The sequence below is a fragment of the Propithecus coquereli genome, unplaced genomic scaffold (genome assembly GCF_000956105.1).
Source record: "Propithecus coquereli isolate 6110/MARCELLA unplaced genomic scaffold, Pcoq_1.0 Scaffold167, whole genome shotgun sequence".
NCBI classification, from domain to species: Eukaryota; Metazoa; Chordata; class Mammalia; order Primates; family Indriidae; genus Propithecus; species Propithecus coquereli.
The window spans coordinates 3,041,486-3,056,004 of NW_012141302.1; the positions used below are offsets into that span (position 1 = coordinate 3,041,486).

At 37.4% G+C, this 14,519-nt stretch overlaps 1 protein-coding gene across 1 annotated transcript in view; it reads left to right on the plus strand.

Annotated features, from left to right (window-relative positions):
• The window catches only part of DNAH7 (dynein, axonemal, heavy chain 7), a 233,491-nt gene that overhangs the window by 209,432 nt on the left and 9,540 nt on the right, over window positions 1-14,519 (plus strand). Inside the window, exons 54-58 of the mRNA XM_012641642.1 lie at window positions 564-749; window positions 2,272-2,409; window positions 5,970-6,200; window positions 11,868-12,020; window positions 13,793-13,970. Of these exons, the coding sequence (XP_012497096.1) occupies window positions 564-749; window positions 2,272-2,409; window positions 5,970-6,200; window positions 11,868-12,020; window positions 13,793-13,970 (886 nt within the window). The remainder of the gene's footprint in view (window positions 1-563; window positions 750-2,271; window positions 2,410-5,969; window positions 6,201-11,867; window positions 12,021-13,792; window positions 13,971-14,519) is intronic.

A 14,519-nucleotide genomic window follows, 5' to 3' on the forward strand; every position in this document is an offset into this window, starting at 1 on the left:
TATTCAATATTAGAAGACAGTTATTAAAATTGTATTTTCAAAGAATGTTTTATGAAATGGTAAGTGAAATGTCATAATATGAGGTTTGGTGAAAAAAATAAATGCCAAATTATATATAGAATGTGATTCCAATTGTCAAATAAATATAGATATAAAAAATGGTAAATAAATTAACACTGATGATCTGTGAATTATATTGTATTTGTTTTGAATGTCACTCAGCAGGGCAAAGTTTTCACAGATGGCATTATGGTCTAACTTGTTTGTGTCTGGCACATAGTAGGTGTTCAAATAATGTTGGTTGAATAGTAAATGAGTTCAGAAGTTAATAGAAGGGTTCTATTCTCAGCATTGACTGAATGGAAATGAAAAACCACAAAAGGAGAGAAAGACCCTAGGAAAAAATGCAACAATTAGCAGGGAAGCATATACGGGAAATTGTGTTAATGCAAACTTTTTGTAAAATGTTTAATTTATAATAGGAGCAAATAAGAGGCAGGATTCTGCATAATGTGCTACTGATAACCCTTAACTGGTTGAGCGACTTGCACTCTCAATTTTAGGAACTGCCCTACGACGCTCTGCGGTACATGACCGGTGAATGCAATTATGGAGGCCGCGTGACGGACGACTGGGACCGGCGCACGCTGCGCAGCATTCTGAACAAATTCTACAGTACAGAATTAGTTGAAAACCCGGACTATAAATTCGACTCAAGTGGCATCTATTTTGTCCCTCCTTCGGGTGATGTAAGTATGCCCTTCAAGAAAACTAAAAGCAGCGAAACATGAAATTCCTCTGGTTGTGATGATACATTTTTTTAAATGGTGATTTTCCTCCAGGCCTTGTTTTTTGCTAACTCTGTCTTTGCTTTCTTCGGTCATACGGGGATAGAGCAAACCCCATGCATAGGTGGAGGCAGTGGTTTCCTATTTGCTTTAACGTAAGGAGTATCAGAAACGTTCCTCGCCCAAGAATGGCTTCCTCAGTCACCTGAAATTCTGTCATCATAATTAAGTCCTTTGGGTAAAAAAGACATTGTCCCCAATTAAAATGAAGAGACACATGACAGGGGTTACAAAATATCATTAACAGTAATTGTTTATATTACAATTATTTACAAATCAGTTACAAGTAATTATCTTAGTAGAGTGTCAAATTAACATTGGTATTGCTATTTTATCCCTTTTACAAATGAGAAAACAGATCCACTAAGGTAGAATAACTTGCCCAAGGCCATTCAGATAGGAGTTGGCAGAGAATCCCAGAACCACCTGCAGAGCACAAGGCCAGAGTCCCTTCTGCTCTTCTCCAATCCTTCCCCTGCCTCCTGATTATCTCCTAGTAGATTTCTAGGGATTGCTAGGACAATTGAGTTGGTTCTCATTTTGTTCCCAAAAGTCAAAGGGCTTATACTGAAAGTTAGACACATTATCACATCCAACAGAGACACATGCTATAACCCCCAACCGTATCCCCATCCACTAGGGTTAATGTTGGCTGAGGACAGATACTAGTATGGATGAAGGGAAAAATCAGTCCCAGAGCCTAGGTCGCTGATGGGGTGGAGTAAGTCAGCATGGGAGTTGGGATAACAAGCTCTCCAAAGATGAATTGTCAACTGAGAAAAAAGTAAGATGAAATAAGGTATGTAAAAGGACCGACATAGTAAAACCATTGATGACCAGACCCCCTTTGCCACATGTGTAGATGGTTGTTTGCATATGAGTGTATGAGCAAGACAGTTACGGAATTTGATAGTATTTCATGTAAATAAAATACGAAATGTGTGTGTGCATAAAATTATGTATAATGTTAATGGTAATCATCTCAGGATAATACAATTTCAGATAATTTTTACTTTTCTGAATCGGGTAGATTTTTCACAGTAAGAGTAAACAAGAATAATCAGAGTAAATGAGAGAAAAGTATTTATTTGTATTGTGATGAATTACGAATCATTATCAGCAAAATATGACACAGAAAGACTTCTCTGGAAGAAATGTCTAAATGAAGTTACCAGAATTCCCCTCCCTCCCCCCATTTAAAAAGCTATTCAAATTGAATGGTACATTTTCTTTTTCTCTCAAAATACATCCATATTTTTTGAAACTTTGGCCCAGGCTGAAAGAAGATGAAAGCATTCAGTATCCAGTCTCACAGGCTCATCCACTCAATAACTTGAGTATTGAAAATTACCTCTTTTCTGTGAGAAGTTCTTCAATGTAATTGATTTCTAACCTCCTGACTTCTTGTTATTCATCTTTGCAGCACAAAAGCTACATCGAATACACAAAGACTCTGCCACTGACCCCAGCACCAGAAATCTTTGGGATGAATGCCAATGCAGATATCACTAAAGATCAGTCAGAAACTCAACTGCTATTTGACAACATTCTTCTTACGCAGGTGTGTAGTCTGTTCAGGAGCCTCTGAGTGATGCTCCCTAAGCCTCATGTGCCAGCACGCTAGAGCCTTCCTTATACAATCCTGTTAAAGTGGAGAAGCATTTAAAGGAAAAGACAAAAATGCATGCATACCTTAAATACAGATTTAAACACAAAGTACGTGATCGTATGGGGGTTTTTTACATCAATTTTTTTGTTTGGAACCAAGACCTACTACACCTATTCTTCGAGTATCATTCTGTATCTAGGAGTTCCGCTTCGCCTTTCTTGCATAAACCGTGCCCTAATACATTATATATTATGCCCCTTTTTAATTTCTTTAAAGTGGAAGAAGAATTTCAAAGACGCTTGGGAAACAGTTTGATGAGAGAATCCATCTAGAATTTTACCTATTTTATTTTTCCATTCCCTTACTAATTCAACAGCAAATTTTAAAAATGACTCATCTTTATAAAATATTCCAAAACATTTAACCTAGTTTACATAGAAACAGTTCCTTTCACACTAATATATTTATCAAATTACATAATATTTAAAGTATACAGCTACAATGGCAATATAAAATGAACAAAAAGATTTAGGAGAAGAATACAGCCGATTCTTGGTAGACATGCAGCTCTACTGGTGAGTGCATAGGAGCATTGGCATGTAGGAAAGGAATCTTCTAAGACACCAGAATTTAGCATACCATGGGCACAAGTCAATACATTTGAATGAAAAACATTCATTAATCTTGTTTGTCTATTAAGAAATCTGTGTTATTCTCCCTTTAAAAGATGTGCTCAGTTATTTATTTGGTTTTCAAAAAACATTTTGAAAGAAAATTAGTCCAAATAGCAAGAGTTCCCATAGTGAGTGATTAAATGAAATTTTAATAAATTAAGGATGAATAATCAGTCAAGCAAATTATCCTGAATTCTAAGTGATCTTTTGATTTTCATGGAATCTCAGAGTAAAAATATTAATAGTTAATACTTACATGGTGCTTACTGCATGCTAGCGCTGTTCTAAGTGCTTTACGTATAACAATGTAATGCTTATGACAATCCTATTAGATAGGGCTACTGTTATTCCCATTTTGCAGCTAGAAAGCTGAAGCACAGAAAGCTCAAGCGGTTTGCCCCAAATCAGCTGTATGATTTCAAGCCAGGACTCAAAGCCAAGCAATCTGGCTCCTGCTAGTTTGTCTCTAGAATCTGTGTTACAAACTGCAATGCTGTAGTCCCTTTCTAGATTCTAAAAATGGGTTACGACCTAGAAGATGGATATCCAGAGATGCTGAAAAAGCTAAAACTTAGGAGAATAATGTGGTGTGCTACCATTGATGGAAGAGCCCATGGAACTCTCATCTCTGATCTACTCTATGAGGACATTTTCTAATAAGGCAAAAAAGAGACAACTATTTTTATGTCCATTTTACATGTTGATATCACTAAAATCAGTTATTGCTTGGGCACAAAAGTATATGTACAAACATAAATGAATAGATTTTTTTAGGAACATTAGATATGTGTAATACACAACAGTCTGACAACGGGACATTTGTCTTTTGACTTTATTTAAACTTGATGGGGTGTGCCACATTACAGAATACATAAAACAGTGGGCTCATTCCAACAGAAAATGACTCAGAACCAAACAAATAAGTTTAAATACACAAGGGGTATCTTTTCAGTGTGTAATTAAACAACCTCTTTTAATATCCTCAATCTCCGATTGGCAAGTACAATTATAGTAATGGGTAAGCAGTAGTTCAGTGATTCTAGATTGGGTTTATTACAATTCAGAGGCAGAGATCGGAGCTACAGAGCTGAGAGCAAGTTAACGGTGACAAGACTTAACATTATGTATTTAACTAATTTATCTTAGAAAAAATAAAGGAGGGGGGCCATTGGAGTTGAAAATGCTGCTTTTGCAGAGTTCCTTTGCTTATGCTTAACTCCCACACTTTATTTTGAGTAGGAAAATTGTTTCCACTTAAAATATTATAAAAGTGGATATGGTCTAAGATTTCTGAAAAGGTTAAACTCCGTAATGTTTCCTTGAAAATGAATTCCACTATCTTATTTGTTTAATAAAAAGAAAATAACCCTTAGAAGATTCCAAATGCTATTTGTGAAAACTCTAAGGAAAAGTGGTAAAAAGGAAAGAGCTAAGATAAATAATTACAAATGAGTAGCAACCCAGTTGCTCTCAAGTCTCAATGTCAGTTGGATATTACTTTAGAAGAACCTATCACTCCAATTTTGGTGTGCAAGAAATAGGTAAGGGGAATGTTTGTGTTACTAAAATATTTTTCTTACATTTTTTGAAGGACTATAGGCCTGGGATTTGTTTTTCTGTAGGAGCACAGCTCTTGTTAGAAAATAGAAATATTTTTAATGAGTTTATAGTATCTTGTACGTGCATGAAAATACAAACAGAAATCAGCACATGATTCTTCATATGCAATGGAAATAGATATTTCACTAGTTTGGGCCAAATATTCACACTCTGTTTTGTTCTCTATGAATTGTTTTATATATTTAGTTGTAAACTCAGTACTTTGGGATCATAATAAGGGATTATTATATGAGCATACCTCTTTTTTATTGACACATAATTAAAATTTACCAATACTTAATTATTTTATTGTATAACTTTATAAGACAATATGGTGGTATGTGGTAGGTAGCATTAAAAAATCATGGTAGAACTTAGGTAAAATAGTTAATATTTATAGACTAGATTTATGGAATATTCAATATTTACAATATTGAAACCAGTAAATAAAATTTAAGAGAAGATAAAACACAATTTCCTTGGACTGGAAAAACATGAGATATATTCATTTATATTCTAATAGTGCTTGTTCTCTCTCAGCAAACACATACATACACACATGCATACACACATTCATTTGTTCTGAGGATTTAAAGGGTTTTTCCAGAAAATATAGATTCATTTACACAGTGCCACTATAAATATAAGAACAAAAATTGAAATTCTCCTTTCTTGCTTCCAATGTGAATCACTAGTTTGTCTTTTCTCCGTAACTCTTCCAACTGCTTAGAGGAGATGAGCTTATTTTCTCTGCCCTCCTGGTTCAAGGGGAAAACTATATCTCTGCTTTTGGCAACCAGGAGGGCCCAGAGTTATTAGCAGATATATTTTGTGGCTGCTTTCTCAAAGCGAGATGAGATTTCCTCCTTCTGGGGTTTAATGCCCATCATCACTTGGCCCCTCCACTAATGTAAACACTCTTTCTCCCTCTCTCTGCAGCATCTTGTCCTCCCCCTGCACCCAGGCAGCAAAATGTACAGCTTATTTGCTTTCTCCAGACCCTCTTTTGCCTCCGAACATGTTTACATGCCCCTCCTCCTCTCCAACAATTGTTTTCCCTTGAAAAATCCATCCCCATGCCTGTTATCATCACTTTAATAAATCTTGTGTGGAAAAGGATCATGGATAAAACAGCAGAACCAGTGTTCTTTCTTATAAAGATTTACCTTAGGATTTTTCTTATTCAGCTATTCTTAGACTTTTATGAGGATTTTTAGTTATAGGTTGGATTCTTCCTAGTCTCGTTCAGCAGGTGCTGGTGCAAAATCATCAGATGAAGTAGTAAATGAGGTCGCTGGTGACATCCTGGGCAAACTTCCAAATAACTTTGACATTGAAGCTGCCATGAGGAGATACCCAACAACTTACACTCAGAGCATGAACACGGTACTTGTCCAAGAGATGGGACGGTTCAATAAGTTGTTGCAGACCATGAGAGATTCGTGCATTAATATTCAAAAAGCAATCAAGGTAAGGTGAAACATATCCAAAAATGATTGAATTATTCATAGCATTCATTTATTTAGCAAATATTTATTGGGCCCAGATACTGTTTAAGCACTGTTCTTGGTTCTGAGGATAGAAAAGAGAGAAAATAATGCCTGCCCTGGAGAAGTTTATAGAATGACAGTTAATAAATGGATAAATTAGTATAGAGTATGCTATGTAGTGACAGCGTGCCGGATAGGATACATGCTAAGGAGACACGGCATGGTAAGGGCTAAGAAAGACAAAAGCCTCTGCCCTCACAGAGCTCACGTGTTAGTGAGGGAGACAGACAATTTAAAAATTAACAAATATCATACATATATAATTTTAGTAAGTGATAAGTTCTATGAAAAAAATAAAACAAGAGAAGGGGGTAGAGAATGATGGGTGAGAAGCTCTCTTAGTTAGGTTGGGTCAGGCCCCTTTGAGGAGCTGACCCTTGACAGAAGCCAAAGTGGTGTTAAGGGGCAAGTCGTGGGACATTTGAGGGAAGAGCATGTCAGGCAGAGGGTGTAACAAGTGTAAAGCCAAGGGAACAAGAAGTTTGGCCTGGTCCAGGGACACCAAAATGAAGGCTGGCGTGGCTAGAGTGGAGTGAGCATGAGGCGGACCATAGGACCAGAGAGAAGAAGCCAGAGGCCAAATCACAATGGCGTTGTCAGGATGGTTAGGATCTTCAATTTTATTTTAAAGTATACAGGTAAAGGGATGCCTTCAGAGTGTTTTAAGCAATGAAGTGAAATGATCTGTTTTACGCTTTTAAAGGTTTACTCTAACCACCGCAGAAAGGGTTGACTGTAGGGGAACAGGAGTGCAGACAGAGACCAATTACATGATTGAAGAAGTCCAGCTTAGTTGATCTTTTGTAGTATCGTTGGAGGTAGAAAGAGGTGGTTGCTTATGAGTTATTACTGAAAGAGGAGTCTGTTAGGCTGGCTGAACATTGATGTGGGTGTGAGCAAGAGAGAGGTTGAGGATAACTCCTAAATGTTTGGCCTAAAAGCAAGTGGAAGGTATGGGGAAGGAGCAGGTTTGAGAGAGAAAATCAAGAATTTTGTCTTGGTCATATTCATTTCAAAATGCCTGATAGACTCAATGGAGAGGTTGAGTTGCTGTTAGATACATGCTTTAGTGTTCAAGAGGGAAGTCAAGGCCAGAGATAAATTTCAGAGTCTGCAACATATTGATTATATTTAGAAATAAAATTTATAAATTATCTCAAATATTTTGGTAGCACTGATGATCATTGATTACTTTGTAGCATCAATTTCATCCACCCAACCACCCAACTCATATGACCTACGTATAATCTCATAATATCCTTTTATCATTCTCCTCATATTTCTCTAATTTGGGGAAGAAAATGTTTCAAATTTGAAAAACCTGGCTGGAGATGACATCTGTAAACAATGTAGCAATGTAAGGCCATACATCAGACTCATTTCTTTTCTAAATTTCTCAGTGAAATGACTAATCTAAGTGGGAAAATTCTATGTCACATTTTCTGATATAATGCTAAAACCAGATGCATTTAAAAAAATTATGACCATAAAAATGATAATGTTTGATATACAAACAATAACCATTTGCCAAATATATAGGACGAAACCTATTTCTTATAGTTACATAAATGGTAAATCACTACAATAAATTTAGCAAATGAACATGTTGAACCTATATATTAGGTCATTAATATGAAAGGTCTAATTTCAAATCAAAAGTGTAGTTTATTATATCTCAAACAAGAAGCAGTACAATTAATCAAAGTATGTGCCTAAACTATCAACATAGTTTTGCTGTCTTAACGGTAGCTTGTTTATGCCAGCAATGAAGAATCCTGGAGAGCCAGTGGTGATGAAATTGTGAACGGCCTTTTCCGCATCTTGTTGAGAATTGAATATTTTTCCTTGCAAAGAAGTGTTCCAAAGCCTGGAGGAAGTGGTAGTCAGTTGGTGCAAGGTCTGGTGAATATGGTGGATGACAGAGAGTTTCCAAGTCTGGCCTCTGTAGTTTGAGCAGCGTTCTTTGTGTAACATGTGGTCCAGCATTGTCTTGCAAAAGGATTGGCCTGTCTCTATTGACCAATCTTGGCTGCTTAATCACAAGCATCCTTATCATTTCGTCCAATTGGTTGTAGGAGACATCCACTGTAATGGGTTGACCAAGTTTCATGAAGCTATAATAGATAACACTGGCACTGGACCACCAAACAGACACCATTAGCCTTTTTTGATGAATATTTGGCTTTGGACTGTTTTGGCACTTCATCTTTATCCAACCATTGTGCTGAATGCTTACAATTGTCAAAAAGAATCAATTTTTCGTAACACGTAACAATACAGTGTAGAAATGGTTTGCCTTTATGTCATGACAGCAAAGAAAGGCAAGCTTTGAGACAATTTCTCTTCTGATGCTTGTTTAATTCATGTGGTACCCATCTATCCAACTTCTTTACCTTGCTGATTTGTTTCAAATGGTCCAATATTGTTGGAATAGTAATGTCAAACCTTGCTGCTAATTCATACATAGGTTGAGACGGATTGGCTTCCACTATAGCTTTTAGCTCATCATTATCCACCTTGGTGTCAGGTTGCCCACATGGCTGATTTTCAAGATTAAAATCTCCAGAGCAGAACTTCTGGAACCATCAATGTGGCTAATGTTCATTAGCCACATCCTTCCCAAATACTTCACTGATATTTCCAGCTGTCTGTGCAGCATTGGTTCCACAATGGAACTCATATCAAAAATAACATGTAATTTTTGGCTTATCCATGGTTACACAAAAATTGCTATAAAAAATTTTTGAACGATAATCACAAGCCAAAAACCATGCATTTGAAAGAATGAGGATGTACCTCCACAATAAAAATAAAACAAGAAGTGTCAAAGTGAAAATGTCAGAGATATCAACTGTCAAATTTAGTACTTAAGGAAATCAGACATTTCATACTTAATAGCTTAAAAAAATCAAAGCTCTACTAAGAAACTTAAAAGAAAATATAGATAAATAAAAATACATATCTTATTCTTAGATTACCACAAATTCAATAATTTAAAAATGCCAATTAAAGACATAATAGAAGTGACAAAGAAAAAAAGAGAAGTAACCAAAAACCAATATCAATAATGGAAAGGAGGTCATCACAATAAATGGTATAGTGTAAGAGATCTGAGCATAATATCTTGAAAACTTTATGCTAGTAAATTTAAAAATGTAAATGAAATGGATAAATTCTTGAGAAAACATATGTTACCAAATCAACATAAGAAGAAATAGAAAATCTAAATAGTCTTTTTTGTGCTCAAAAATTAAATGCACAGGCCCGGTGTGGTGGCTCACGCCTGTAATCCTAGCACTCTGGGAGGCCGAAGCGGGTGGATCGTTTGAGCTCAGGAGTTCGAGACCAGCCTGAGCAAGAGTGCAACCTCGTCTCTACTAAAAAATAGAGAGAAATTAGCTGGACAACTAAAAATATATAGAAAAAATTTGCCGGGCATGGTGGCACATGCCTGTAGTCCCAGCTACAGGAGGCTGAGGCAATAGGATTGTTTGAGCCCATGAATTTGAGGTTGCTGTGAGCTAGGCTGATGCCACAGCACTCTAGCCCGGGCAACAGAGTGAGACTCTGTCTCAAAAAAAAAAAAAAATTAAATACACAATTGAAAAACTTTTATCTCATGTTAGAAGCCTTCCTCTGGTGTCTGATAATTTTTTGTTGTCTGCTTACATTTAATAATGGGGCATTATCATGTTGAGCGGAGACTATTAAGAACACTAGTGATTGCTAACTGTGATCTTCACTGCAGTGTAATCTGGCTGGGCCATTTGGTTAAGAAATATTCAACATCATTATGTATTTCTTTTTGACTTGATTTTCCTTTCTCTTTCCTGGAAGATAAAGGGCTGGCTCTAGCATTCCGGGAGCTAAAAGGGAAAAGAGGCCTCAGAGATCTCAGTACCTAATATCCGTACATTGATTTAACCCCTCTGATTTCAGTATAATAACTATAGTCACTCTGACCCCATGGGGCCTGGCATTTCCCATTCTAGAGATTTTTGCATTTTCCTTTGCAGGTTACATTCAAGGTAGGCAACATGCAGTTTGGAGGAGAAGACCTAGGAATCTGTTTTTTAAACCAGCTTTCAACAATCCTTTTCATTTAACACATTTAACACCACCCTCGTCTCCTCATTTTCAGAAGCATAATATCTAGGGGCTTGAATTCACAGGATTTTGGCATTCCGCAATGTATATCTGGTTGATTCTTAGCTTTCCCCTTCTGCCAATTTAGGGTCAGGTTTCTCCTGACCACTAAGTCACCTACCAGCAGCCTGTATGCTTTCTGCCTCCCAAAATTGTGTTGTCATTGTCCCTTTCCCTATTTTTTTTTTTTTTTTTTGCATTCGTGGGCTTATACATTTAAAACATAAATTCTTTTACTGTTAATTTACTGGGATTTTGAGAAGGAGGCAGATTGGGCGTGGGGGCTCACGCCTGTAATCCTAGCACTCTGGGAGGCCGAGGTGGGAGGATCGCTCAAGGTCAGGAGTTCGAGACCAGCCTGAGCAAGAGCGAGACCCTGTCTCTACTAAAAAGTAGAAAGAAATTAGCTGGACAACTAAAAATATATAGAAAAAATTGGCTGGGCATGGTGGCGCATGCCCGTAGTCCCAGCTACTCGGGAGGCTGAGGCAGGAGCATCGCTTGAGCCCAGGAGTTTGAGGTTGCTGTGAGCTAGGCTGATGCCACAGCACTCTAGCCTGGGCAACAGAGCGAGACTCTGACTCAAAAAAAAAAAAAAAGAGAAGGAGGCAAATGAAATGCGTAATCAAATTTACTCCAAAATCTTCTCCATATGTCAGTTGGAATAATATTTTCAACTATGAGAAAAACAGAAATGACAGTAACAATTGGCCCAATTGAAAGATCAGATAGGCAGGAATTTTCAAGGGCCTCAAAGTTTTAACACCTGTGCGTCAATGATTCAAAATGGGAAAAGGTGAACTAGACTTCACAATTGAATTCTAGGATATTTTAACTTTTCAAAGTATTTCATATAATTTTTCTAATTCCATATTTATCATCATCTTTCTAAGAAGGCAGGAAAACCAGCCTAGACAACATAGCAAGACCCTGTCTCTACAAAATACAGAAAAATTAGCTGGGCATAGTGGCATGTGCATGTAGTCCCAGCTACTCAGGAGGTTGAGGCAGGAGGATGGCTTGAGCCCAGGAGTTTGAGCTTGCAGTGAGCAATGATGAGGCCACTGCACTCTAGCCTAGTGACGGAGCAGGACCTTGTCTCAAAAAAAAAAAAAAAACGATGGAGATATATTACTTGTCCATTTAATAGAAAAGTAAACTAAGTCGAAGTTAGACTCTGATTTAATAGCTAGTGAGTAGTCAAGTATTGATTAAAAAGATTTTCTGTTAAAATTTGGTTAGATTAAAACTGTTAATGTTTTAGTTCAAAGACTCCATGACTTTCTTGTGAGCAAAAGCAAATATCTTTCTCTGTTTTTTCTATATTATTCAACCTTAATTAATTGCAATCGTAAACAAAGGATAATTAAGAAGGCATTTATAAAAGGGGGTTGTTCATAATCTATACTATCATTTTAACCAAGGTTAAATGTGTTTCCAGGGGCTTGTAGTGATGTCTACAGATCTTGAAGAAGTGGTTAGAAGCATTTTGAATGTCAAAATTCCAGGAATGTGGATGGGTAAATCCTACCCAAGTCTGAAACCACTTGGCAGCTACGTGAATGACTTCCTTGCAAGACTAAAATTCTTGCAGGTAAGTTCATCCAAATGATCTTAAATTGTTAAGTTTCTTCTAGTTTTATTTTCTTCATTAGAATGCCTATGTAATGAGTATTACTCTCTAATTTTTCTGTGCATCCCAGGTACAAGTGGCTATCACTTAATATTTCATATAGTGTATATAACTGTTACATTGACCTGTCAACATACTATTATAGTATTGGAAGTAGAATCTCTGAAAGCTTCTTTCAGGGTAGGTATTCATGTTCAGTAAAGCCAGCGATTCAAGTCAGTGACATTTGAAGGGAGAAAACATCTAGCTATGTTGATTTTTCCATGAAATATTTACTATTAAAATAGATCCCTATGGCAAACATCTCAGAAAGCCAGTCAAGCGATGAATTCTAGTGAGGAGTGTTATTTCTTCATTGCCCAGCACTTTTCTAGGTCATGAAATCACTAGATTGCTGGGTCAGCCTAAGTCAGTAATGACCTCAATGTCTAATTGTCTTGGAAGTGTTGAGTGGGCAGAAGCGTATCTCCTAATTATCTGGTAATATTCGTGCTTAACTTTGTCCTTATTAACAATTATATCCATTAGAAGTATCGATTAATTTCCTAGATACTATACATAATGCATCAAAAACTATCTGTGAGGAAATCTTTGCAGGTATAAAATGACTAAACTCGGCCTGGGCGCGGTGGCTCACGCCTGTAATCCTAGCTCTCTGGGAGGCCGAGGCGGGCGGATTGTTTGAGCTCAGGAGTTCGAAACCAGCCTGAGCAAGAGCGAGACCCCCCTCTACAAAAAAAATAGAAAGAAATTAATTGGACAACTAAAAATACATAGAAAAAAAAAAATTAGCCGGGCATGGTGGCGCATGCCTGTAGTCCCAGCTACTCGGGAGGCTGAGGCAGGAGGATTGCTTGAGCCCAGGAGTTTGAGGTTGCTGTGAGCTAGGATGACGCCACGGCACTCTAGCCCGGGCAACACAGTGAGACTCTGTCTCAAAAAAAAAAAAATGACTAAGCTCCCTTTTCATAATATAGGCCTTCTGTTGTACGAGAGTTAATAATAAGGAATTAAGATTGTTGTTGAAAGATGAGGTCCTACCTTGGACTCTTACAGGGAAAAGCTTTCAAATTCATTTCTTCAGACCGACTTCTGTAATTTACTATTTAGTTAAAGTCAGTATTCAACTTACCTTATCATTAGAATCTATGATATGAACAGAGAGTTAAGATATCTTGATATTTCTAGACCTTCAGCTCTCACTACCCTGCTTGTTCCAGGGGTTCCTTGTACAATATTGTGTTCCCATATGTTGGATTTCACTGTATTTTAGTGAAGTAGTAGGAAAAACCTCCAAAGCAATATTCTACTGGACACTAATGGCTAGTTAGAGAGAGAAAAAAGTGAAAAAATATTACCATCTGATTGGATTTTATAGGGATCTCTTATTCTATTCAACTATATAACATAATATATTGTGCAACAGTGTATAGTAGATGCTCACTGTTGTATGCAGCCTTTCTGCAAGAACCATCGTGCATGTATAAAACCGACATTTACACCTGCATTCATGCACATTGTAATTCCCAATTTCTGATGGATATGAAGTCAGAATAAACACTGAATATGCTACTTATTTTTAAAGCCTTGAGAGTATGGCCCGTTACTCCTTGGAGGTCATTTGTTAGTTTACCTAAAAGACAGTGAGTGTCTTTGGACAAATTTTATTAAGCAATGTTGTATTCAAAAGTTGGAAGGCTCTATTGTTAGGACACTTGTGTTTCACACCATAGCAATGGTACGAGGTCGGCCCTCCTCCTGTCTTCTGGCTTTCTGGCTTCTTCTTCACGCAAGCCTTCCTGACCGGTGCGCAGCAGAACTACGCCAGGAAGCACACCATTCCCATTGATCTGCTTGGGTTTGACTATGAAGTGATGGAAGACAAAGAATATAAGCACGCTCCTGAAGATGGTAAGTGCAGTGACAGAATGAGTGGGCTCATATCCGTGCACTGAACAAAAACAACATTCGTGCTTACTTTCCTCAGCTGTTAAGAAAGTAATAATCATGTACGTAAATTATCCTCAAATTATTAAGAAAAATTTATGGAGAGACAGAGAGCAAATAAGTGAGCCAGTGAGAGACAGAGAGAGACCGTGCATGCACAAATAGGGGAGGAAAATAGTAACAGTAGATGAAACTGGATAAACAGTATATGTCCTTTGTACTGTTAGGAGTTTTTTGCAAAATCTTGTAAGTTAAGAATTATTGGCCGGGCGCGGTGGCTCACGCCTGAAATCCTAGCTCTCTAGGAGGCCGAGACGGGCCGATTGTTTGAGCTCAGGAGTTCGAAACCAGCCTGAGCAAGAGTGAGACCCCCGTCTCTACTAAAAATAGAAAAAATTTCCGATCTGTTGCAATATGAGCCTGTAGTCCCAGCTACTCAGGAGGTTGAGGCAGGAGGATGGCTTGAGCCCAGGAGTTTGAGCTTGCAGTGAGCAATGATGAGGCCACTGCACT